General features: G+C 44.9%; 1 protein-coding gene and 1 pseudogene across 1 annotated transcript in view; one reads left to right on the top strand and one right to left on the bottom strand.

Annotated features, from left to right (window-relative positions):
• LOC126425285 (uncharacterized) overlaps nt 1-20,235 on the top strand; it is a 75,042-nt gene extending 54,807 nt beyond the window's left edge. The window contains exon 3 of the mRNA XM_050088257.1: nt 18,394-20,235. Within this exon, the coding sequence (XP_049944214.1) occupies nt 18,394-19,662 (1,269 nt within the window). The 3' untranslated portion in view covers nt 19,663-20,235. The remainder of the gene's footprint in view (nt 1-18,393) is intronic.
• A 3,924-nt stretch (nt 20,236-24,159) lies between these two features.
• On the bottom strand, nt 24,160-25,079 carry LOC126424721 (uncharacterized; annotated as a pseudogene).
• Nucleotides 25,080-25,394: the final 315 nt, after the last annotated feature.

The raw sequence follows: 25,394 nt of genomic DNA, 5'->3' as shown, positions 1-25,394 counted from the left end.
GGGTATGGGATGGGGGGAAGTTTCCTTGTTTGTCTTCCAGTACAGGCAACTCACGGGCGTGGCGAGTCGTATCGGTGTTGACACGGTAGTAATAAGGATTCGTGAATACACGTTACAGAGACAGTCATCTTAAAATCCGGAACATATTTCTTGCAAGGAATGTGAAATTAAATTAAGGCTGTTGTAATACAACACGACGACTACGAGAAAAATAACATGAAAAACGTTTAGTAAGCATTTGTGGGCGTGTCTAATACTGCATGCTGCATTTAAATATAAGTACGATCACTGTCTACTTATCAGTTCACACGTTCAACATAACAACACTTCGTCAGGTAATTACAGTCACTACTTTGCGGTCGCTGAAGTTGGCAGCAATGTGAAACAAAGAACAGTCGGTAGCAAATGTTCCGACTTTTAACGCGGGGGCCGGTCCCAATTTTTGTTTCCTTTGTTATAGCTAGCTATTTTGTTTTGTATAACATAACACACCAATTTACGTAGGTTACGAATTAATAGTAACGTCGGTACTTATGCGGCCCGAGGTTCAGCACTGCAGTGTCAGTATTGTCTCGTGAGCAGAAAAGTTTCACTACTGCTCCAGCTGTTCTAAAAAGTACCCAAATCGTGCCAACACGGCCGGCGCTGGTCGTATAGCAATAAAGCACACTGCCTAGAAACCGAAGAGCGGCGAAGTGTTCCCACCCTTCTCGAGTTTGTGCAGTTGGGGAAATAAATAGTTGTTTTGTGGGATATCCTGCTTTGAAGCTGACGAAAAAAAGCATTGTAGCGAGAATTGTATCGGTTTGTTTCAGTATTGCAATGTTTCAGTTGCGCAGACGTAGTTACGTTGTTGAGGAGCGTCTGTGTGGGTGTACGGACATCGAACGACGGGGCAAACAATGACAGAGATAATGAGTGAGTTTTTACGCACAGCTTTCGCAAGGCCGCAGCTGATATTACGATAAGGCCAGGGATGTCGTCACGATACCTGTTCGAAACGCATTTTTTGAAGGGTGCGCCAATGCTTATTCTTTTTGGACATGTTGCTAACTTAATTGTTACCTCAGAACTATCCCCAGGCCACTGGACTGGGCGTGGTTCGGCATCTCCAGCCTCACCTGAAATGACCACCACGAAGCGCACACCTTACCTCGCCACACAACCCGCACTGGCTAACAACCAAGTCCGGTTTGGCTCAACAATGGTATAAGAGTAATGAACACTGCGCAAAAATGCGAAGGAATCCTTTGGGGGCATAACTCCTGAGATGTTCCCCAGCACAAAAAGGAGGACACAGAGACGCACACATTTCTGTGTAAGACATGATGGTGTACGCGCAGATCCACTAGATACATTTTTTTAATGTAAATACTTGAGTATACAATAAACTATTTTGACCAAGTGGTACGCGGATTTCTCGGACGCAGTGCAGATACACTGAAGCGCCAAAGAAACTGGTGTAGGCATGCGTATCCAAATACAGAGATATGTAAACAGGCAGAATAAGGCGCTGCGGTCGGCATGCGTATCCAAATACAGAGATATGTAAACAGGCAGAATAAGGCGCTGCGGTCGGCAACGCCTACATAAGACAAGAAGTGCCTCGCGCAGTTGTTAGGTCGGTTACTGCTGCGGCAATGGCAGGTTATCAAGACTTAAGTGAGTTTGAACGCGGTGTTATAGTCGGCGCACGAGTGATGGGACGCAGCATCACCGAGGTAGCGATGAAGTGAGGATTTTCCAATGCGACCATTTCAGAAGTGTACCGTGAATACCAGGAACCGGGTAAAACATGAAATCTGCAACATCGCTACGGCCGGAAAAAGATCCTGCAAGGACGGGACCAACAACGATAGAAGAGAATCTCTCAACATGACAGACGTATAACTCTTCCTCAAATTGCTGCATATTTTAATGCCGGGCCATTAACAAGTGTCAGCGTGCAATCATTCAACGAAATGTCATCGATATGGGCATTCGGAGCCGAAGGCTCGCTCGTGTACCCTTAACAACTGCCCGACGCTAAGCTACATGGCTCGCGTGGGCCCGTTAACACCGACACTGGACTGTTGATGACTGGAAACATGTTGCCTGGTCGGACGAGTCTCGTTTCAAATTGCATCGAGCGCATAGACGTGTACGGGTATGGAGACAACCTCATGAATCCGTGGACCCTGCATACTGGTGGAGGCTCTGTAATGGTGTGAGGTGTCTGCAGTTGGAGTGATGTGGGACCCCTGATACGTCTAGATACGACTCTGACAGGTGACACGAACGTAAGCATCCTGTCTGATCACCTGCATCCGTCCGTGTCCATTGTGGATTCCGACGGACTTGCGCAATTCCAGCAGGACAATGCGACACCCGACACGTCCAGAATTGCTACAGAGTGGCTCCAGGAACGCTCTTCTGAGTTTAAACACTTCCGCTGGTCACCGAACTCGCCAGACTTGAACATTATTGAGCGCATCTGGGATGCCTGGCAACGTGCTGGCCGGAAGAGATCTCTACCCCCTCGTACTCTTACGGATTCATGGTGTCAGTTCCCTCCAGCACTACTTCAGACATTAGTCGAGTCCATGCCACGTCGTGCTCGCGGGTGCCCTACACGATAAATGAGGCAGGTGCTCTTTGGCTCTTCAGTGCATTAGAGTACAGTGCTGACGGCATAACGCTGATGGCCGAGACAGAATGTAAATTGAGTCGGTCGTCAAAAAAGCAGGACATGCGCTAGCTGAGATCCATAACAGGCGCATCAACAGACAAGAAACGCTAAGGGGTGTACTAGCCGATTATGCCGGAAGGCTGCACTTAAAACTTGTGCAAGAAACTAACAAAGAGGTGAACGAATTTTGTTACGTTGCAGGTGAAATACAGGGTGAAAGAACTTGAGCGACGAATTTTCGGAGGTTGTTCACGGATATTGTTGCCAGGCACTCGTGGTCTCCGCTGGCTGGTTGCAGAGTAACAATGTAATGATCGGTTTATTCGGTTTCTTGCAACAGTTGCCTTTGTTTCTATGAAAATGCGTTCCGAGCCGCTGTAATATGCACTCGCCGGAACCTACAGCACACACAGCTCAGAGTAAGGAAGGGAGCGCCCGGGCAGATGCCGCAGTGCTGTGACGTGGCTGTTGCCGCTGCGGAGAATAGCTGTGTATTTCAGTCTGTCACTGCGTTCGGTGAAACCACGCAGGCCGGGCAGCTCCGCGGCAGTAAATCTGTCCACACTGCTGCGTACTGTTGTTAACGTACGACTGAAACTGCCGGAAAAACAGAACCGAGCAGTACTCCCCAGAGGGCGACAGGATACGAGGTGGGCATTGCCGTCGGCGACATCAACTAACGGGACCGAACGGAACAAGTTTGTTCCGGGGCAAAACACCGAGAGCACACTGTCGACATTTGCACCGCTGTACAGATATTTCCGATGCGACACAGATACAAAGATAATATAGGAAAACAAACGAAGTGCAATTACTCTTTAGCAAGCCACTCGTCTCCTGCACCAAAGTGCTCGGAAAACATGTCTGAACAACCGCCGAAATACAAGGTCACACTGTTGAAGGAGAAGGCTGTCGAGGTAATTTTGGAAATTTATGGTAACGTCTTATAGGACCAAACTGGTCAGGTCATCGGTCCCTGAGCTTACACACTACTTAACCTAACTTATGCTAAGGACAACACTCACACCCATGTCCGAGGGAGGACTCGAACCTCCGACCGACGGCGGGGGGGGGGGGGGGATCGCTCGATCTCTGACAAGACGACCTTAGACCGCGCGGCGCTGTTGAGCACGTCCTCGGTTGGGCAGCTCGAAGAAACGCTTCGAAGTTACCTAAATCGTGGAGTGACGAAGTAGGTCTCCTCGCCAAAAGTTCAATGTCCCGTCGGGATGGTGCGTGGGTCCTGAGGCAGAAATCAAAAGAATGAGAGATACAACCGGTGGGAGAAGTCTTGTATAATACTCAACATTGGTACAGAGCGTCCTTGTCGAAATCCATATACAAGTCCTTGGGAAAGTAGACCCAAGTTAAACACTTCAGCAGTTCAGTATACATGAATACATGGAGGGACAAAAGTGATGCGACACCTCCTAGTATCGTGTCGGTCGTGCTTTTGCCCGACTCGGCGCGGCATGGCCGCGGCAAGTCGTTGGGAAGTCCGCTGCGGAAATATTGAGCCATACTGCCTCTAAACCTGTCCCATAAATGCGACACTGTTGGCGGTGCGGGTTCCCGGGTTCGATTCCCGGCGGGGTCAGGGATTTTCTCTGCCTCGTGATGGCTGGGTGTTGTGTGATGTCCTTAGGTTAGTTAGGTTTAAGTAGTTCTAGGTTCTAGGGGACTGATGACCATAGATGTTAAGTCCCATAGTGCTCAGAGCCATTTGCACCATTTTTTGAATACCCAAACAATGCCGGGTTTGTCAGCGAGTTCTGTGCAAAAACTTTCCACAAGATGATATCTGTGCCCAAAAGCAAGTAGTGACTTTGATGCAGTCTGTCAAAAACCAAAATACATGCCAGATCGTCAAACACATGCCATGAGATTACGTCTCCGTAAACGCAACATGATTTCTAGTAGGGGGACAAAAATTCCTATGCCATCGACTCCATATGCAATGCTTCTGCAGCGTCTTGCAATGCTTTTTTTACAGGAAAGCGTCCGATTTTTCTTTGTAAGTGCTCTGTTTTACAATATTGCTAAAGTTTTGACAATATCATTACTCACTTCATTGTAATCGCCTGGATTTCAAAAGGCTAAGCACAATTTCTCAAATGTTCAAATGTGTGTGAGTTCCTAAGGGACCAAACCGCTGAGGTAATCGGTCCCTAGACTTACACACTACTTAAACTTATGCTAAGAACGACACACACACACATGCCCGAGGGAGGACTCGAACCTCCGGCGGGAGGGACCGCGCAATCAGTGACATGGCGCCTCTAACCGCACGGCCACAATTTCTCATTTAGGAACCTTCCAGTAATAGGTGTTCCTGCAGCTCATCGAAAATTGCGACGGGCTCAAAATAGAAAATAAAACAAACGGTCGTCGTTTTTTTCTTAATCAGATAAAACCAACACAGTGTGGAAACATCAATGGCTTTGTTGCAAGCTTCTGTAGCATATCGGCACTGCGCAAGTCCATAGAGCACACGGGAAATATCGTCTGAATATTGGTATAATGCTCTTGTTTACATTTTGTGCAAACTTTAAAAATGCACGTAATTGTCCTACTTTTACTATTTACTCATTGGTGACAGCACTGCCGAATAATTTCTGCTGCTACGGATGTAAATCGAAATACGAGGGTGCAGGAACAACTATACATTTCAAGGGTGAGTAGCACAAACTCGTATGATCTGCAATGAAATCCAAATGAGTTTCTGATGTTGTTCTTGTCAGTAAAGAATGGACAAATCTAGTAAACGTGGTAGATCAGTCTTAATCTATACAGGGTGTCCATAAAGCCCCTGTATCGTCTAGAAAAACCATTACGTTGGAAAATATTTGCGTCAAAGGATCTCGATTTGTGGAAAAACGTTTAGCAGGTCAATCTCGGAGTTTCTTTTCTGTTCTGTCACTATTTCGAAGTGAACCCCACTCGTCGCTCTTGGAACATCAAGGCGATATTTGAGTTCTGCCCATGTAGAGGTCAGCACTGCAGCATCAACAGTTGCGACTGCTTCATTGATTCCTGCACGAAATGTGGCAACGTCATCGGCTGTGTCGTGTACCCGCGGTCCTTGACGTAACACCACAAAGAGAAATCTAAGTGCTTGACGTTGGAAGAGCGTGCGGTCCGTGCGATAAGACGATCACGATCCATCTCCCTCTCACCCGGAGAAGCAAGTGCCATTACCCGATTTCCCAGAAACGTCGCTCGGTGGAAGAGGAGCTAAAATAAGCGAACACATATCTCGGCTTATCAGCAGAGATTCGACCGTTTCTGGGAAAACGAGAGTCAAAAGTTTCCGACATAATTTAGATCGCTTCTAGCGCGCAACACGTTGACCGCAACTGGTTAAATAGTGGCTAGTGTCTCGTTCTCTCACTTCTGCGTCCCATGTTCAAAGCCCGACAAGTGTTTTTATTTTATTTTATTCATTTATCTACCAATGCCCATAGAAGGATGGTACACGAATATTTCTTATAAAGTTTGGGGACACAAGGCGTTATATTAATTGTGAAATTGCAACTGTGTTTTATAATACACTGAAGCTCCAAAGAAAGTTATATAGGTATACGTATTCAAATATAGAAATATGTAAACAGGCAGAATACGGCGCCGCGGTTAACGCCTATATAAGACAACAAGTGTCTGCCGCAATTGTTAGATCGGTTACTGCTGCTACAATGGCAGGTTATGAAGATTTAAGTGAGCTTGAACGGGGTGCTATAGTTGGCACTCGAGCGATGGGACACAGCATCTCCGAGGTAGCGATGAAGTGGGGATTTTCCCGTACGACCATTTCACAATTGTACCGTAAATATCAGGAATCCGGAAAAACATCAAATCTCCGACACAACTGCGGCCGGAAAAAGATCCTGCAAGGACGGGACCAACGACGAATAAAGAGAACGTGACAGAAGTGCAACACTTCCACAAACTACTGCAGATTTCAATGCTGGGCCATCAACAAGTGTCAGCCTGCGAACCATTCAACGAAACGTCATAGATATGTGCTTTCGGAGCCGAAGGCCCTCTCGTGTACCCTTGATGACTGCACGACGCCAAGCTTTACGCCTCGCCTAGCCCGTCAACACCGACTTTGGACTACTGATGAGTGGAAACATGTTGCCTGGTCGGAGGAGTCTCGTTTCTACTTGTATCGAGCTGATGGACGTGTACGGGTATGGAGACAACCTCATGGACCTATGGACCCTGCACGTCAACAGAGGACTGTTAAGGCTAGTGGAGGCTCTGTAATGGTGTGGGGCTTGCGCAGTTAGAGTAAAACGGGACCTCTGATACCTCTAGATACGACTCTGACAGGTGACGTAAGCATCACTTGCATCTATTCATGCCCATTGTGCATTTCGACGGACGTGGACAATTCCAGCAGGACAATGCGACACCCCACACGTCCAGAGTTGCTACAGAGTGGATCCAGGAACACTTCTCTGAGTTTAAACACTTCCGCTGGCCACCAAACTGTTGCAATGTGATGTTCAAAAAAGATCTCCACCCCCTCGTACTCTTACGGATTTATGGACAGCGCTGCAGGATTCATGGTGTCAGTTTTCTGCGTCACTGCTTCAGACTTTAGTCGAGTCCATGCCACGTCGTGTTGCGGCACATCTGCGTCCTCTGGGGTCCTACACAATATTAGGCAGGTGTATCAGTGTCCTTGACTCTTTAGTGTATGTGTGTGTATGATATTTTCTGTGGTTACAATCTTCTTAAATTCTCATATTCTTATATTTCATTCTTATATCAATTCTTAATTCTTATAGTTTATACTTATGTTTATTCTTCAGGGAGATTTGGTGCGTTCCCTTGCATGATACCAGTCGACCAGACATTCGAAACATAGAAATTCCGAACACCACGAGCATTGAGTGAACACAGGTTTGCCACAGTGACATTTCTTCGTATGAATCTCACTCGGGAAGGAATCGTCGTTGACATTGCTTAAGACTTCATGCGTTGGCAACAATTTGGCGACAAACCACGCATAACGATTCACTTTTCTGGTAACTGGCGCTTGCAGTTGATTATGAATCACGTTACACCAGAGAAATTCCACCGAAAAACAACTTCAATTAATTTTTCCATTCATTTTTTTTTTCCTCATTCACCAGACATATGTGTAGATAAATGAAAAACAAAATTAAAATGATAATCGGGTTTCGAACACGGGGCGCAGAAGTGTAAATCTGCGACTCAACCCACTGTGGCACTGGGCACTGATTTGGCTGGACTGTTTGCTCCATGAAAGGCATATAAAGTATCTCGAAAACTTTAACCGTCGTTTTCTCAATTCCGGTCGAATACCTACGGATAACCTAAAGCAGGTGTTCGCTTATTTTGAGCCCTCTTCGACTGAGCGAAGTTTCTGGGAAATCGGGTGATGGCACTTGTCGTGTTCTCGTCAGGAAAGAAATATGTCGTTCAGCACATTCTGCAGGCCCAAACTCCAATGTCGCGCTGCATCGTCATGCTGGTAGATGGTGGATGGCTGCACCGCTTCGATCTGTGGTAGCAGGAACAGTTTGACAGTATACAGGTAAACATTTCGCGTTATGTCCCGTTCAGGCTACCACGGATGTGTTCACGCGTGTCCTGTGGGTTTTTGGAGCTCGAAATGCTAACGTTTTGGCGTCCACATGTCCAGAAATGTGGAACGCTGTTGCTTCATCTCACTGTCAGCCTTATGGAAGCCAGCATGGAACGCGTGAATGCATAGTGCAGAGGACGATCGTGTGGCTGTAATGCTTCGACCAATTGCACTTTTGTACGCATAAAGGCGTAACCGCTTGTGTAGCACTTTATGGAGAGTTGATCCTGCTTCCTGCAATGAATTGACTTGGGGAGTTGCACTGGAATGCAGCTTCGCCCTGTCAACACATTATTGAGACACAAGGGGACGTCCACTTCGAAGAAAGTATTTGACAGTGCCTGTCTTTCTTGAACCATCTCACTGTACTTGGTTTTGCTGGTGGTGCCCTCCCACACTGTCGCCGATACTTTCACAGGACCGTTGTCATACACTGCGCCTTCTCCTGATTTGTCACCATTTTAGCGCATTCCAAGACAAATCGTCCAAGACAAATCGGAAGGAAAGGACAAAGGAAAAAGTTTGAAAGCTGCCAAACTTTTTCCAACAGACCCACATTCCCTGTCTCTAATAAACTAAACTCTACCCGAACATGCCATGAAGGCCCAACGGTACCGACCGGCCGCCGTGTCATCCTCAGACCACAGACGTCACCCGATGCGGATATGGAGGGGCATCTGGTCAGCACACTGCCCTCCCGGCCTTATGTCAGTTTCCGAGGCCGGAGCCACTGCTTCCCAGTCAAGTACCTCATCAGTTTGCCTCACAAGGGCTGAGAGCACCACGCTTGCCAACAGCTCTCGGCAGACGTGATGGTCACCCATCCAAGTGCTAGCCCAGCCCGACAGTGCTTAACTTTGGTGATCTGATGGGAACCGGCATTACCAATGCGGCAAGGCCGTTGGCCTGTCTCTAATAAACTGGTGGAAAAAAATTGCAACAGCAAAAAATTATTAATGCAGAGCGATGAAATTTCGAGAATACTTCTGTCTAGGTAACATAAGAGGGCTATCCACAAAGTGCATTACGTTGTGGAATTAACAATAAATAAAGTATTGGAAAATTTTTTATTATATACAGATGAAAGCCACACTTAAATACTACTTTTCTACATAGTTGCCATTTAAATTAAGGCACTTATCGTAGCGATGGACGAATTTGGAAATTCCTTCGTCGTAAAATTCGGCCGCCTGCGCCTTCTACCACGTGGTTACCTCTTCTTGAAGCTGTGCGTCGTCATCAAAACGCTGCATAGCCAACCACTTCTTCATTGCTGGGAATAAGTGGAAGTCGTTCGGTGCCAGGTCGGGAATGTACGGCGGTTGAGGAAACAACTCCCACTTAAGAGATTCGAGAACTTCACGAGTGGCATTTGCCGTGTGGGCCCGGGCGTTGTCGTGAATCGGCAAGATCTTTGAGCCCAACTTACCCCTGCGCTTGTTTTGTATTGCTCTCTGAGGTTGTGCAGAGTTTGGCAATACCTTTGAGAGTTTATTGTAGTGCCTCTTTCCAGGAAATCCACAAAAATCACACCTTTTCTGTCCCAAAAGACAGTCGCCACGTGGTTGAAGGCGCAGGCGGCCGAATTTTACGACGAAGGAATTTCCAAGCTCGTCCATCGCTACGGTAAGTGCCTTAATTTAAATGGCAACTATGTAGAAAAGTAGTATTTAAATGTGGCTTTCATCTGTATATAATAAAAAAAATTTCCAATACTTTATTTATTTTTAATTCCAAAACGTAATGTACTTTGTGGATAGACCTCGTATGTTAGTGATTAACTTAGGAAGATCAAAGTTAAGTCCGAGATAAGGCATTGCAAATATGAAATGCTGGTACATTAATAACCAGGGTAAACCGCCAAAAGGTTGGATGCAAGCATGCGAACGTGCATGTGTTGTGTTGTACAGGTGCCGGATGTCACTTTTTGGGATGGTGTTCCACGCCTGCTCCACTCGGTCGACTATCACAGGGAAGGTTACTGCTGCTGGAGTTGTAGTCTGATGATGTCTCATGTATGCTCGACTGGAGACAGGCCTGGTGATCGAACAGGCCAAGGAAACATGACTACAACAGCGGAATACGGGTGAGCGTTATCCTGTTGGAAAACATCCCCTGGAATGCTGTTCATGAGTGGCGACACAACAGGTCGAATCGCGAGATGGACGCACAAATTTGCAGTCAGGCTGCGTGGGATAACCACGAGAGTGGTCCTGCTGTTGTATGAAATCCTACCCCAGACCGTGACTCCAGGCGTGGCTCCAGTGTGTCAAGCAAGTTGCAGGCCGCTTAACTGGCCTTCTTCTAGCCAACACACGGCCATCATTGGCTCCGAGACAGAACCGGCTTTCATCAGCAAACACAACAGACCTCCACGCTGCTCTCCAAACAGCTCTCGCTTCATACTACTGAAATCGCAAATGGCGGTGGTTTGGGGTCAGTGGAATGCACGCTACAGGGCGTCTGGCTCGGAGCTGTCCTTGAAGTAACCAGTTTGTAACAGTTGGTTGTGTCACTGTGGTGCCAACTGGTCGAATTCGCCAGAGGCATGCAGTGCCACGTGGCCGTCCGGAGCCCGTAATCACTGCTGCCAGCAATCACGTACAGTGCCTATATTCCTGCCACGTCTTTCTGCAATATCGCAGAAGGAACATCCAACTTCTTCTAACCCTATTACACGTCCTCGTTCAAACTCACAAGGGGAAGGCCTCAGACACGGCCAACCGATTCGGCTCAAATTTGGCGGGTCGCTTGTGTACAACCTAAAACGAAGGACTCTAAGAAATTTTGGGCCAACACCCCCGCAATTTTGAGAAAATCACTCCTAAAGGTTATGACGAGCAATCGACTCAAAATTGGAGGGATCGATAGATAATTGTAAATACAGCATTTTTCATCATCATCATGTATGGGGTCCGCAAACGCAAACTTTTCCAGAAATCGAGGGAAGATACATTTACAACTGCCGCTTCTGTACCTACGTGGTAAACGATTTTCACCGACAGCGCCGATAGCTCAACGGCCAAGGTAACTGGCTGGGAATCGGAAAACCCGGGTTCGAAGAAACCTAGCGGTTGTTATTCTTTTGGTTTTTATTTTTCCATATCTCAATTGATAGGGATAGGATGGTTAACAAGGTAAGTAAATCAATAAGGAATGATAATAATAAGGTAGGCAAACTAGTTTCCTAAACGCCGTGAGTTAGTAAAGTATTAAACTTTTAACCCTTGTCACATGAAAACAACTCCGAATAAGAGTGTTGCGAATTCCTCACGAGGGATCACAGATAGCCATCCGTGCGACGCTTGTTTACACCGAGGCACGGGACAGAATGCACGCGGGGAGAGTTATGTTGTCCCGGTTGCCTATTCGTCATATCATAGTTGTGGACCTGGAAGAGTGAAGGTGTCCAGGACGAACCTTTTAGAAGTGAAACGGAAGTAGTTGTTTTCCGTCATTAGGCTGCCGCGAACCTCGCGGATACATGTAGTCACTTTTCCATCGTTAATGCACCGAATGAAATACGTTTAATGAATGAATACAGTGTTCTTCCGTAAGTAACATATGACGAGTACTGTATCTTGTAGGTAGTAATTAACTTGTCTGTTTATGCCGTAGTAACTAGTTTTCGTTTGTTGTGTCGCATCTTTCAGGTGCATAATCTGAATAATGGAGGATGTACACCCTTCGACTAGCGCTGTATTATACAGGGTGATTCAAAAAGAATACCACAACTTTAGGAATTTAAAACTCTGCAACGACAAAAGGCAGAGCTAAGCACTATCTGTCGGCGAATTAAGGGAGCTATAAAGTTTCATTTAGTTGTACATTTGTTCGCCATTTCAGCCAATAAAGTTTTTGGTCCCTTTTTCTTCGAAGGTGCTACTGTAACTGGACTACAGTATCTGGAGATGTTAGAGAATTGGCTGTTCCCTCAGCTCGAACAAGAAGCACAACAATTCATATTTCAGCAGGATGGAGCGCCACCACATTGGCACTTATCTGTCCGTAACTACCTGAACGTCAACTACCCGAGGCGATGGATCGGCCGCCAGGCAGCCCGTGACAGAGCACTTCATCACTGGCCTCCAAGAAGCCCTGATCTTACCCCCTGCGATTTTTTCTTATGGGGGTATGTTAAGGATATGGTGTTTCGCCCACCTCTCCCAGCCACCATTGATGATTTGAAACGAGAAATAACAGCAGCTATCCAAAGTGTTACGCCTGATATGCTACAGAGAGTGTGGAACGAGTTGGAGTATCGGGTTGATATTGCTCGTGTGTCTGGAGGGAGCCATATTGAACATCTCTGAACTTGTTTTTGAGTGAAAAAAAAAACTTTTTAAATACTCTTTGTAATGATGTATAACAGAAGGTTATATTATGTTTCTTTCATTAATTACACATTTTTAAAGTTGTGGTATTCTTTTTGAATCACCCTGTATAGTTGGGAGCCTGTCACAGACGATGGCAAGCGGGAAGTTACCAACGCTGTGTTTTGGTTTGTAAAAGTGTTGCAAGACAGATGCATTATCAATGCACTACCGGAAGCTGATGGTTCTGTTTCTCGACGTGACAGATTGATAGGAGCGGCTATCGTAGAGCGATTTTTGGAGCTGACGAACGAAGTGACTTTTGTTGATACTGAAGTACTGTACCATGAAGACGAAGCAGGTGATTCAGTGGAAGATATCCCGACTGGTGAATCGTAAAATGGTCATAACACTTTGGAAATCTCCACGTCACTGGGAATATGTGCTTCATCTGTTCCCGATGAGTATTATGAACCGGTTACTAAACGATTGAACTATGTCGCTATACCCCTTGAAGTAAAAGTAAAGTATGCGTTTTCACACCTCATACCTGATGATGAAAAATGCTCTATTTACAATTATCTATCGATCCCGCCAATTTTGAGTCGATTGCTCGTCATAAACTTTACGGGAGATTTTCTCAAAATTGCGGAGGTGTTGACACAAAATATCTTAGATTCCTACGTTTTAGGTTGTACACAAGCGACCTGCCAAATTTGACCCGAATCGGTTGGCCGCGTCTGAGGCCTTCCCCTTGTCAGTGAGGTGTTGATAATGGCGTCTTTGTCGCCATAGAGGCATTCTTGACCAACATCAGCTCACCATGCCCAACCTCAGAGGTCACTAACCCTCACGACCGTTACAGCACGTATTTAAAGTAAACCTGATTCATTTCCTCATGGTGGCACTACTGGCGCCATTCTTATGCGGCTGGTGCGAAATTTCGATAGACATCATCTTTCAAATGTAGAAACACGCCTACCAACCCTCATTCGTGTCGCACATCTCCTTCTTGGATTCTTTCCGTCAGTTTAGTTTCCAAGTAATGATTTTTGAAATGATGGTGGAACCTCATGGATAGCCTACCCTATATTTCCTCTATTTGTGTACAAGTAAACGAATTGTAAGCTGTGTATTGCAGCTGATTAAAACTCGAACAACAAAAACAATTGAAGATGTTAATATATTGAATACACATTTATTCCACAGCGCACAGAGACTGAATTTTTCACAGCAGGCTATTTTGCAGGAAGTACGGTGTAAGATTCCCTTGAAAACCACGCCGGACCTACATTCATCCATCCTGAATCGAATGGAAGCTGTTTTGAATGCCAACGGTTTAGGCATGGTAATGCTTTGTATTTTTGGTGTTTCAATATTTCATTTGTTTATATTAGGCAGCTGCTTTCTAAGTTTTTGCGAGATGATTGCCGTATAGTTTGTTCGATTTGCTCTAATAGTTCTTTAGTCATCATCACTTAAAAAGTTTTGTGTGCGCCGAAAAATGAATCTGGCTAGCGAACATTTCTGGGCTGACTTTTTGAGATTTTAACGCCTAACCATTGTGAATACCGGATTAAAAATGCATTTGCCAAAGAAGCCCCATCTGACGCAAAATTTAGAATTGGTACAGAGACTCAAAAGAGACAGGTTTTTCTTAGTGGTGAATTTCATGAAGAACACCCAAGAACTGCTATTACTGATGAAAATATTGCCGCTGTTCTAGCAATGCTTGACTGAGATCGACGGACATGTCACGAATTTATTCGGGCGACATTGGGCATTGGTATGAGTCAGATCCAGACCATTTTACATCAACTATTAGATGCGAGTAATCTTTGTTGTCGATGGATTCCATGTAAACCTATTCCTGATGAAAAACAACGACGCACTGATTGGTGCTGAAAAACCCTGGAGAAAAAGCGGCATTAAAAATTTGGTTTGGAAATCGCTACTATGCTGAATGTTACTGTTATCCTAAAAAGAAAAGTCAATAGGCTCAAATGGTCTTTCAAAGAGATCCTAAGGTTACAAAAATGTGACTAATCTGCAGTACTAGCAAGAAGATGGATGCTAGTTTTTTTCTCTAATATACTGCTACAGCATTTGAAGACAGATGTACAATTACTGCCGATTGGTGCACACATGTCGGTTTACCACTAATTTTTGAAAAAAGTTTTTGCAATATGGGTACGACGAAAAACAACTTCCCATAACAGCAACGCATCGTGCCATACAGCAAAACCGACAGCTGAGTATCTAGATGCCCTAAAGGTCAGCACCATGGTCCTTCTACCATAAAGCCCTGACCTATACTATGTGATCAAAAGTATGTCGACACCTGGCCGAAAATGACTTATAAGTTTGTGGCGCCCTCCATAGGTTAAAGTTGGAATTCAGTATGGTGTTGATCCACACTTAGACTTGATGACAGCTTCCACTCTCACAGGCAGCGCGGGATTAGCCAAGCGGTCCAAGGCGCTGCAGTCATGGACTGTGCAGCTGGTCCCGGCGGAGGTTCGAGTCCTCCCTTCGGCATGGCTGTGTGTGTTTGTCCTTAGGATAATTTAGGTTACGTAATGTGTAAGCTTAGAGACTGATGACCTTAGCAATTAAGTCCCATAAGATTTCACACACACATGAACATTATTGAACACTCTCAGAGGCATACGTTCAATCAGGTGCTGGAAAGTTTCTTGGGGAATGGCAGCCCATTCTTCATGGAGTTCTGCACTGAGGAGAGGAATCGATTCTGCACTGAGGAGAGGAATCGATGTCGGTCTACATCTACATCTACATTTATACTCCGCAAGCCACCCAACGGTGTGTGGCGGAGGGCACTTTACGTGCCACTGTCATTACCTCCCTTTTCTGTTCCAGTCGCGTATGGTTCGCGGGAAGAACGACTGAAAGCCTCCGTGCGCACTCGAATCTCTCTAATTTTACATTCGTGATCTCCTCGGGAGGTATAAGTAGGGGGAAGCAATATATTCGATACCTCATCCAGAAACGCACCCTCTCGAAACCTGTAGAGCAAGCTACACAGCGATGCAGAGCGCCTCTCTTGCAGAGTCTGCCACTTGAGTTTACTAAACATCTCCGTAACGCTATCACGATTACCAAATAACCCTGTGACGAAACGCGCCGCTCTTTTGGATCTTCTCTATCTCCTCCGTCAACCCGATCTGGTACGGATCCCACACTGATGAGCAATACTCGAGTATAGGTCGAACGAGTGTTTTGTAAGCCACCTCCTTTGTTGATGGACTACATTTTCTAAGGACTCTCCCAATGAATCTCAACCTTGTACCCGCCTTACCAACAATTAATTTTATATGATCATTCCACTTCAAATCGTTCCACACGCATACTCCCAGATATTTTACAGAAGTAACTGCTACCAGTGTTTGTTCCGCTATCATATAATCATACAATAAAGGATCCTTCTTTCTATGTATTCGCAATACATTACATTTGTCTATGTTAAGGGTCAGTTGCCACTCCCTACACCAAGTGCCTATCCGCTGCTATCGGTGAGGCCTGGAATGACGTCGGCGTTCCAAAACATCCCAAAGGTGTTCTATAGGATTAAGGTCAGGACTCTGTGCAGGCCAGTCCATTACAGGGATGTTATTGTCGTGTAACCACTCCGCCACAGGCCGTGCGTTATGAACAGGTGCTCAATCGTGTTGAAAGATGCAACCGCCATCCCCAAACTGCTCGTCAACAGTGGGAACAAGAAGGTGCTTAAACCATCAATGTAGGCCTGTGCTGTGAATGTACCACGCGAAACACAATGGGTGCAAGCCCCCACCATGAAAACACGACCACACCATAACACCACCCCCTCCGAATATTACTGTTGACACTACACACACTGGCAGATGACATTCACCGGGCATTCGCCATACCCACACCCTGCCATCGAATCGCCACATTGTGTGCCGTGATTCGTCACCCCACACAACGTTTTTCCACTGTTCGATTGTACAATGTTTACACTCATTACATCAAGCGAGGCGTCGTTTGGCATTTATCGGCGTGATGTGTGGCTTATGAGCAGCCGCTCGACCATGAAATCCATGTTTTCTCACCTCCTGCTAACTGTCATAGTACCTACAGTGGATCCTGAAGCAGCTTGGAATTCCTGTTTGATGGTCTGGATAGATATCTGCCCATTACACATTACGACCCTCTTCAACTGTCGGCGTTCTCTGTCAGTCAGCAGGCGAGGTTAGCCTGTACGCTTTTATGCTGAACGTGTCCCTTCACTACCACATTGGAAACAGTGGACCTAGGGATGTTTAGGAGTGTGGATATGTCGTGTACAGAAGTATGATGCAAGTGACACCCGATCATCTGACGACGTTCGAAGTCCGTGAGTTCCACAGAGTGCCCCATTCTGCTCTCTTGACGATGTCTAATGATTACTGAGGTCGCTGATATGGAGCTACCTGGCAGTAGGTGGCAGCACAATGCACCTGATATGAAAACGTATATTTTTGGGGTGTCCGGATACTTTTGATCAAATAGTGTAGCACCTTGTGATTATTGGTGTTCCCCAAAGTTAAAAACAAAATTCCTGGAAAAACTTTTTCATAATCAGGTGAACCAGTGGAACATTGTGAAAACCAGGTTTCTGACGTGCATCAGGAAGAGTGGCATAATTTCTTTAAGGACTAATTCCACCGAAAGCAAAAAGGTATTGGTGCTAAATGGAGATCTTTTTAAAATAAAATTATTCAAATGTTTTAACAACTAATCCTTGTTACATTTCGCAAAAAATTTCATTGATACCCACATTTGGAGCTTTTGCTAGTGAATCTTCCATAGCACGTAGAACTCGCCATATAATTGTTCTTATGCCTTTTCTAGATCTATAAAGTACGACCAAACATTTTGCTTGTTTTCTCGAGGCTCCTAAATTCCTGCCTTACTGCACGAATAGCATCAGTGGTTTCCTTGCCTCCTGTGAATTCAAACTGACTACATCATTCATTTCTGCTATTATCTTTTCGGTGTGTTCATTAGACATTGTACATATTGCTTTATTACGTTCTTCCATTCGTTGTTTAACTCCTCTGCACGAAACGCAAACAGTACACTATCGTCAGGAAAGTTGTGCACATACGTTCCATTAACAAACATTCCAATGCACCAATGCAACATAAATGCTATTAAAAGCTCAATACAGTACTTCCACAAAGAGTGAGGTGATCAGGACATAACTGTCAAGACAATGATTGGTACATGGACTGAAGAAGTTGTTTGCTGGATTGCGAGAGCTGAGTACAGACCAGGATGACAGGGAGGTAAGTGGTAAGTGGTTCAGTAATGATGACTAAGATATGGTCATAATTTTTTTCTCGGTTTAAGGACACGAGAGGTTCCTCTAGGACTGCTGAGAATGACTAAACTGATAACTCATCCTGATTTCTCTTTCAATTCTGCGTTCTAGGCGCTTCAGTCTGGAACCATGCTGCTGCTACGGTCACAGGTTTGAATCCTTCCTCGGGCATGGATGTGTGTGATGTCCTTAGGTTAGTTAGGTTTAGGTAGTTCTAAGTCTAGGGGACTGATGACCTCAGATGTTAATTCCCATAGTGCTCAGAGCCATTTTTGAACCATTTTTTCAATTCTGTGTTTCTCACTATCCTGCTGGAGTCTAATAGAACCTGTAGCACTGATGTGTACTAACAATGAAAATCTGAAATTATGTGACATGTTTTATTAAAATCAAATTCAGCCAAAATTCACTCCTGAAAATTTTCCTACATCCTGTTTTTATTCTGCAGCTGGCAGAGCTGCTCAAAAGCATTCTGAGCGAGTCCGAAGACCAAGGAAAATCGAGGACGCAGCAACCGAGGCAGCCTCCCAGAGTCGACGTCATGTCAACTGGCAAACCACCCGAAATCCACGGGTTCCGCCCGCAACTAGAAGACGATATGAAGAGTGTCCTCAAGCTCAAACCACGACAGCCGGAACTCAATGCTACCGTCCACCTGCCTCCGCTGCAAACTGCAAAGGTGCCTGCGAATGATGCTGAAGAGGACTTGAAACACATTCTTCCGACTCTCGAGGAGACACTTGGCTGTATTTTGGAAGACAGTGAGGCTGAGGTACTTACCTCGACCAACCGGCCGGTACTACCACCATTACATCCGACAATGACGGACAGCAGGCAACCGCCGCACACGACGGAGGTGCCACTGACTGATGCTGCAGAGGACTTGAAACACATTCTTCCATCTCTCGAGCAGGTACTCGGTGGCATTTTGAAGGACAGTGAGGCTAAAGTACCTACCACAACCGGTCACTCTGTGATACCACCAGCACGTCCAACAATGACAGACAGCAAGCAACCGCTGCAAACAACGAAGGTGCCACCGACTGATGCCGATGAGGATTTGAAACACATTCTTCCGACTCTCGAGGAGGCACTCGGCAGCATCTTGAAAGACAGTGACGTCAAGGTACCTACCACAACCAGTCGGTCAGTGATACCATCGGCAAGTCCAACAATTACAGACATCAAACAACCACCACAAACGACAAAGGTGCCACCGACTCATGCCGAAGATGACTTCAAACACATTCTTCTAGCTCTTGAGGAGGCAGTCGGCAGCATCCTGAAGGATAGTGAGGCTGGAATATCTAGCACAACCAATCAGTCAGTGCTACCATCAGCACATCAAGCAACAACCGACAGCAAACAACTGCTGCAGACAACAGAGGTGCCGCTGACTAGTGCCAAAGAGGACTTGAAACACATCCTTCCAGCTCTCGAGGAGGCACTTGGCACCATCTTGAAGGACAGTGTGGTCAAAGTACCTACCACGACAAGCCGGCCATTGTTACCACCTTTATCTCCGACCACAACAGACAAAAGACAACACTTTTCAGCAGTCCGGCCCCAGCCAGAGGACACCATCCGACCCATTCTGGAGAAAACTCTGTTGGAGCAGGAAGCAACTGCTCAACAGCAAACTTCTCCACCATTTGTCTGGCACCACAGACCACCGAAAAAAAAGGATTACAGTTTCGATAACTTCCTGCCAGAGTAGGAGTGAATGTTCAGGGATATTTTGCATGCCCATAAATCCAATCATAGTGCCACATTCCCTTACACAACTGATGCTATGAGCACTACAAAAACGCCTATCTTTTCTGTGTCAGAACCCACAGAACAGTGACTGTTCTCCCAAGATGACCTCGTAGTTACTTACATGTTCCACAGTGCAATCAGTCTGTCTTCAGATAAGGAGCTTCTCTTCCAGGCAGTTAAACCTATCTTGCAGGATGTGCTCAATACCCAAAATTTGCACCAAACAAACAGTAGGCACAGTTGTGAAATGTTAGAGTGACACTGGCAAACACTGTGAACCAGATAGCTACTGTCAGATGGCGTTAAGCTGACGAAAAGTTAAAATGGTTTGAGATTTAAAAAAATTCTCAAACCCAATGATTGGTAGAAGGGGAGATTATTTTATTTTGAAGCGAACACATCGTGGTTCAATGTAAAGTGAACACATTATTTGTGTATGTTCACAAAACAAATTTGTGATTGCATTTTCTTGTTCTTAACCTTTCTTTGTATGTTACTCTGAAATTCGTATTAAAATTTAGTCATCATGTCAGATCCATTTTTCAATTATTGATAAGTTTCAGAACAACTGAGGTGCTGAGAACCATAAGGACCTTCATTGATTTTAAGATTGTAGCGTGTACGCATGCTCCTGGAATTTGTTGCTCTTATGGTGAACCTCCTTCATCTATATCTGTAATCCCACACTGTGTATATTAACACCCACAAAAAAGCTGTCTCGCCAATTTCTCAGATATTCATTTCCATATGGCCCAAAGCACGAAGCATAATGTTGTTGTTCTGCCCTGTTCAATTGTTATTTATGGTTGACAACATAATTTAGCATCTACATCATGTAAGCAAGAGTAATGCTTCATAATTAGAGGTATATCGGCAATTTTATCTGAACCTCAAGCCACAGCATGTGCTTAATGAATATTATGATAGTGAGGACCATGAAGGTTGGAATAGGTCATCATAATGTGTGTGTAGTGTTTTTCTGTCTGTACTTTATGTTCTGATTTTAGTTTCACATTAATTAATTGCAAACTTAGCAACTGTCAAAAGATACTGTGGTCAGTAGCCTATATCTGGAAAATTTGCTAATTAACATTAATAACAAATATATTCTTAAATATTAATTAATATTTCATAACAAAGTGGTTACATTATTTTTTTCATACGCAGTAGTTGATGAGTCTGTTAAAAAAAATTTCAGGCCTATGAGACTTCTCGGTTGTCTACAAAATTTGATTTTCACAAACATCTGTTTTTCCCAAAACTTTTGTTTCTGTGATTTGGGTCCTTATTGTTCTCAGTGCCTCAATAAAAGTCACCCAAGTCACAAACAATTATTACATAACAGATTATCAGTCAAATTACAGTGTTGGTGAAGTTCACAGATGCAATAAGTATTTTAATTTTTTTAAATTTGTTACAGCAAACAGTGATAAAGACCATATGTTTTATTACTACAGCTCAACACACATGCTCTGAAAGAAAAACCAATATATTAATTTTATTGGTTTTATAAATATTTAGACTTAAAGTCCACAACCAGTCAACTCATCCCATTTGATGGAGTGAAGTTATTTTTTTTGAGAAAGGACCATTTTTCAATAAAAATGAATCTAACTGATGTATTGTCAAAACTTTTCTTATTTCACTCCTTACACTCAAGCTATTACGTTTTTCAAATCTTTGAGCGGAGTAAAAACACAGCTCACTAGAATTTACACAATGGATTTCTGTTTGAATTTTCACAGCAAAATGAAGATTGGGAAATGGGCATATGGCCCATCAAACTGGCCAGAGTGAGGTCTATTTTTGCACAAAAAAGTTTTGTAAGTAATCAGCATAATAAAGAAAACCTTAATTATTGATTTGAGGGAAAACTGAAATAGCCAAAGTGTTAAAAAATATCCAATTGCAGCATAAATTGAAACTCTTCCACTTTCTCTTCATTATACACTCCTGGAAATGGAAAAAAGAACACATTGACACCGGTGTGTCAGACCCACCATACTTGCTCCTGACACTGCGAGAGGGCTGTACAAGCAATGATCACACGCACGGCACAGCGGACACACCAGGAACCGCGGTGTTGGCCGTCGAATGGCGCTAGCTGCGCAGCATTTGTGCACCGCCGCCGTCAGTGTCAGCCAGTTTGCCGTGGCATACGGAGCTCCATCGCAGTCTTTAACACTGGTAGCATGCCGCGACAGTGTGGACGTGAACCGTATGTGCAGTTGACGGACTTTGAGCGAGGGCGTATAGTGGGCATGCGGGAGGCCGGGTGGACGTACCGCCGAATTGCTCAACACGTGGGGCGTGAGGTCTCCACAGTACATCGATGTTGTCGCCAGTGGTCGGCGGAAGGTGCACGTGCCCGTCGACCTGGGACCGGACCGCAGCGACGCACGGATGCACGCCAAGACCGTAGGATCCTACGCAGTGCCGTAGGGGACCGCACCGCCACTTCCCAGCAAATTAGGGACACTGTTGCTCCTGGGGTATCGGCGAGGACCATTCGCAACCGTCTCCACGAAGCTGGGCTACGGTCCCGCACACCGTTAGGCCGTCTTCCGCTCACGCCCCAACATCGTGCAGCCCGCCTCCAGTGGTGTCGCGACAGGCGTGAATGGAGGGACGAATGGAGACGTGTCGTCTTCAGCGATGAGAGTCGCTTCTGCCTTGGTGCCAATGATGGTCGTATGCGTGTTTGGCGCCGTGCAGGTGAGCGCCACAATCAGGACTGCATACGACCGAGGCACACAGGGCCAACACCCGCCATCATGGTGTGGGGAGCGATCTCCTACACTGGCCGTACACCACTGGTGATCGTCGAGGGGACACTGCATAGTGCACGGTACATCCAAACCGTCATCGAACCCATCGTTCTACCATTCCTAGACCGGCAAGGGAACTTGCTGTTCCAACAGGACAATGCACGTCCGCATGTATCCCGTGCCACCCAACGTGCTCTAGAAGGTGTAAGTCAACTACCCTGGCCAGCAAGATCTCCGGATCTGTCCCCCATTGATCATGTTTGGGACTGGATGAAGCGTCGTCTCACGCGGTCTGCACGTCCAGCACGAACGCTGGTCCAACTGAGGCGCCAGGTGGAAATGGCATGGCAAGCCGTTCCACAGGACTACATCCAGCATCTCTACGATCGTCTCCATGGGAGAATAGCAGCCTGCATTGCTGCGAAAGGTGGATATACACTGTACTAGTGCCGACATTGTGCATGCTCTGTTGCCTGTGTCTATGTGCCTGTGGTTCTGTCAGTGTGATCATGTGATGCATCTGACCCCAGGAATGTGTCAATAAAGTTTCCCCTTCCTGGGACAATGAATTCACGGTGTTCTTATTTCAATTTCCAGGAGTGTATTCTCTTAATAATAATAGAACACCAATCAGTATTTATATATTTCATGCTTTCTGAACAAAACTTGAAAATAAAATAAAACTGAAAAAGTAAAATATTTTGTGGAAGAAATAAAACAGGTTAGAGACACAAATAACGTGCCTTTCGATGCATGAAATCTTGTACACCAAACAAGGTGATGATTGAGAATTGAAAGTTCAATGTTTAACTTAGAATTTTAAGGAGTACTGGAGGCTATTTTTCTGGTAGAATTTCACTCCTCGGAGTGGCGGACCCATAGCTAATATTAACAAGGGTGCTGCTCCAGAAAATTTTGAGGCTTGATTTAAAAACTGTGTAAATGGAAATAAACATTGTCCTCACTCATCCAGCCCTGTCCCTGTTTCCATTCCAGCACTACACAGCCCTCTATTCAATCAACGCACCCAGTCTTTTTACTTCTCTCCTTTTGCGCTTCTGCCCCCCCCCCCTCCTCTCTCTACCTCTCGTGTTCTGTCAAACATCCTAACTGGACCTAGCTGCCCTAACCACTCTCCACCTCATCCCTGCACACTCCCCAGCAGCACTTCACCAACCCCCACACCTAGCCTGCTATTCCTCCCCCTCCCCACCCCAGCCTCCTCCTTAACCCCACCCCAGCCTCCTCCTTAACCCCACCCAGCTGTTTCTTCCATCATGCGCAGCTGCTGCTGTTCATAGTCTGGCTTCATCTGCCACACTCTGTGGTCTCGTGTGTGTGTGTGTGTGTGTGTGTGTGTGTGTGTGTGTGTGTGTGTGTGTGTGTGTGTGTGTGTGTGTGTGTGACAGAGAGAGAGAGAGAGAGAGAGAGAGAGAGAGAGAGAGATATTTATTTTTGACAAAGACCTTGTTGGCTTAAAGCTTATTTGGAGACAGTCTTTTTGTTGTGGCTTTTTGCGACTCAGCATCTCTACTATAAGGTGAGTAGCAACTATCCTTTTCATAATATTGTTACATTCAGTCCTGGATTTTACATTTATTCACAATGTTGATAAAATCCTAGAAGAACAAAGTCAAATATCTTGCACTTACTTTAACCCAATTTTTTGCTGTTCAAGCTTGATCTGTTCATTTACAAAGGAAATCCATTCTTCTTGTTTTAATTGGCACAAGAAGATCGATAATTTTCTCAATGATCTCTGGATGACATCGGAGGAAATTTTTCTCCATTGAAAGCACTGCAACCGCATTTATACTTCGTGAACTCATAGTGCTTTTTAGAAACCTTTTTATTCTTTTCAGTGATGGGAAGCAGAATTTGCCTCCGTTGTAGTTCTAGGAACTGTCAAGAGGATTTTTAGCAGTTTTGTAATTTACTAAGGAACATTGTGTTGATTTCCCTTTTTCTGTTGTTTACTATAAGTTTGAGCACTTCAATTACTTCACAATATTCAAGAATATCAGACCTACAATATACTTTTAATTCAGTTTCATGCTCTCGTTTGTCAGTCGTGAGGTTCACTTCACTGGTTACTAGTCTGTCTCTTGTGTCAGATACTCACTCTCAAAGCTAGCAAAGCATTTCTTGTTGAACAATTTAGCAACTACAACGTGTTTAGTGGAAGAATATCTGTCCATTATGCCAACACATATTTAATCACACAGGTTCTTACATTCTACCATGAGTGGCTTATGAGGATTCTCACAGTACTTCGAGCTTCTTAGTTCTAAAGTAGCAGTTTTGAATATTGTGATATATTCATTAACTTTACACAAACTAATTTCTCAAGATTGCATTTATTTGTAAATTATTTCACAACGAGGCATAATCTTATGAAAAAGCTCTAACCATAACTTGAAACTGTCATCAACCAGGTAGGCCTACTTTAAAATTCCTATTGTTCTGCAATGGTTTTATCTGCATTTGATGTTTATTGAATATTAGTAAGGCTCTTTTTTCAAGATCGAGGATTTTCATGAACCCTATTTGTGCTCTGCATGTCGAAGTTCCACCTTGTAGAACATGCGCAGGGAATTCTGATGTTCATATGCTTCTTGAGAGTGGACACACATTGTGGTTATCTTCAGAAGTATACTGAAGTAACCAGGATGTTAGAGAAACACATTCTTGAGTTTCGTATAATACTGTATTTCTTATTATTAAGTTGGTGTGCGTAACAGTGAACCAAATGTGCATATTATAAACTGCTTTTGTTTTTGCTCGAACTCCTGCTGTTTTGGCTTTTCATGACATTTGAACCATAAAATGTGGGAGCTATGAGTTTTTGTCCATTTCCTTTGGGGATAACATCCTATTATTCTGAAATACATTTTGATATGCCATCTGCAAATGAAGAATCCCC

The sequence above is a fragment of the Schistocerca serialis genome, chromosome 10, assembly GCF_023864345.2.
Source record: "Schistocerca serialis cubense isolate TAMUIC-IGC-003099 chromosome 10, iqSchSeri2.2, whole genome shotgun sequence".
In the NCBI taxonomy this organism is placed as follows: Eukaryota; Metazoa; Arthropoda; class Insecta; order Orthoptera; family Acrididae; genus Schistocerca; species Schistocerca serialis.
This window is presented reverse-complemented; position numbering and strand designations above follow the sequence as displayed.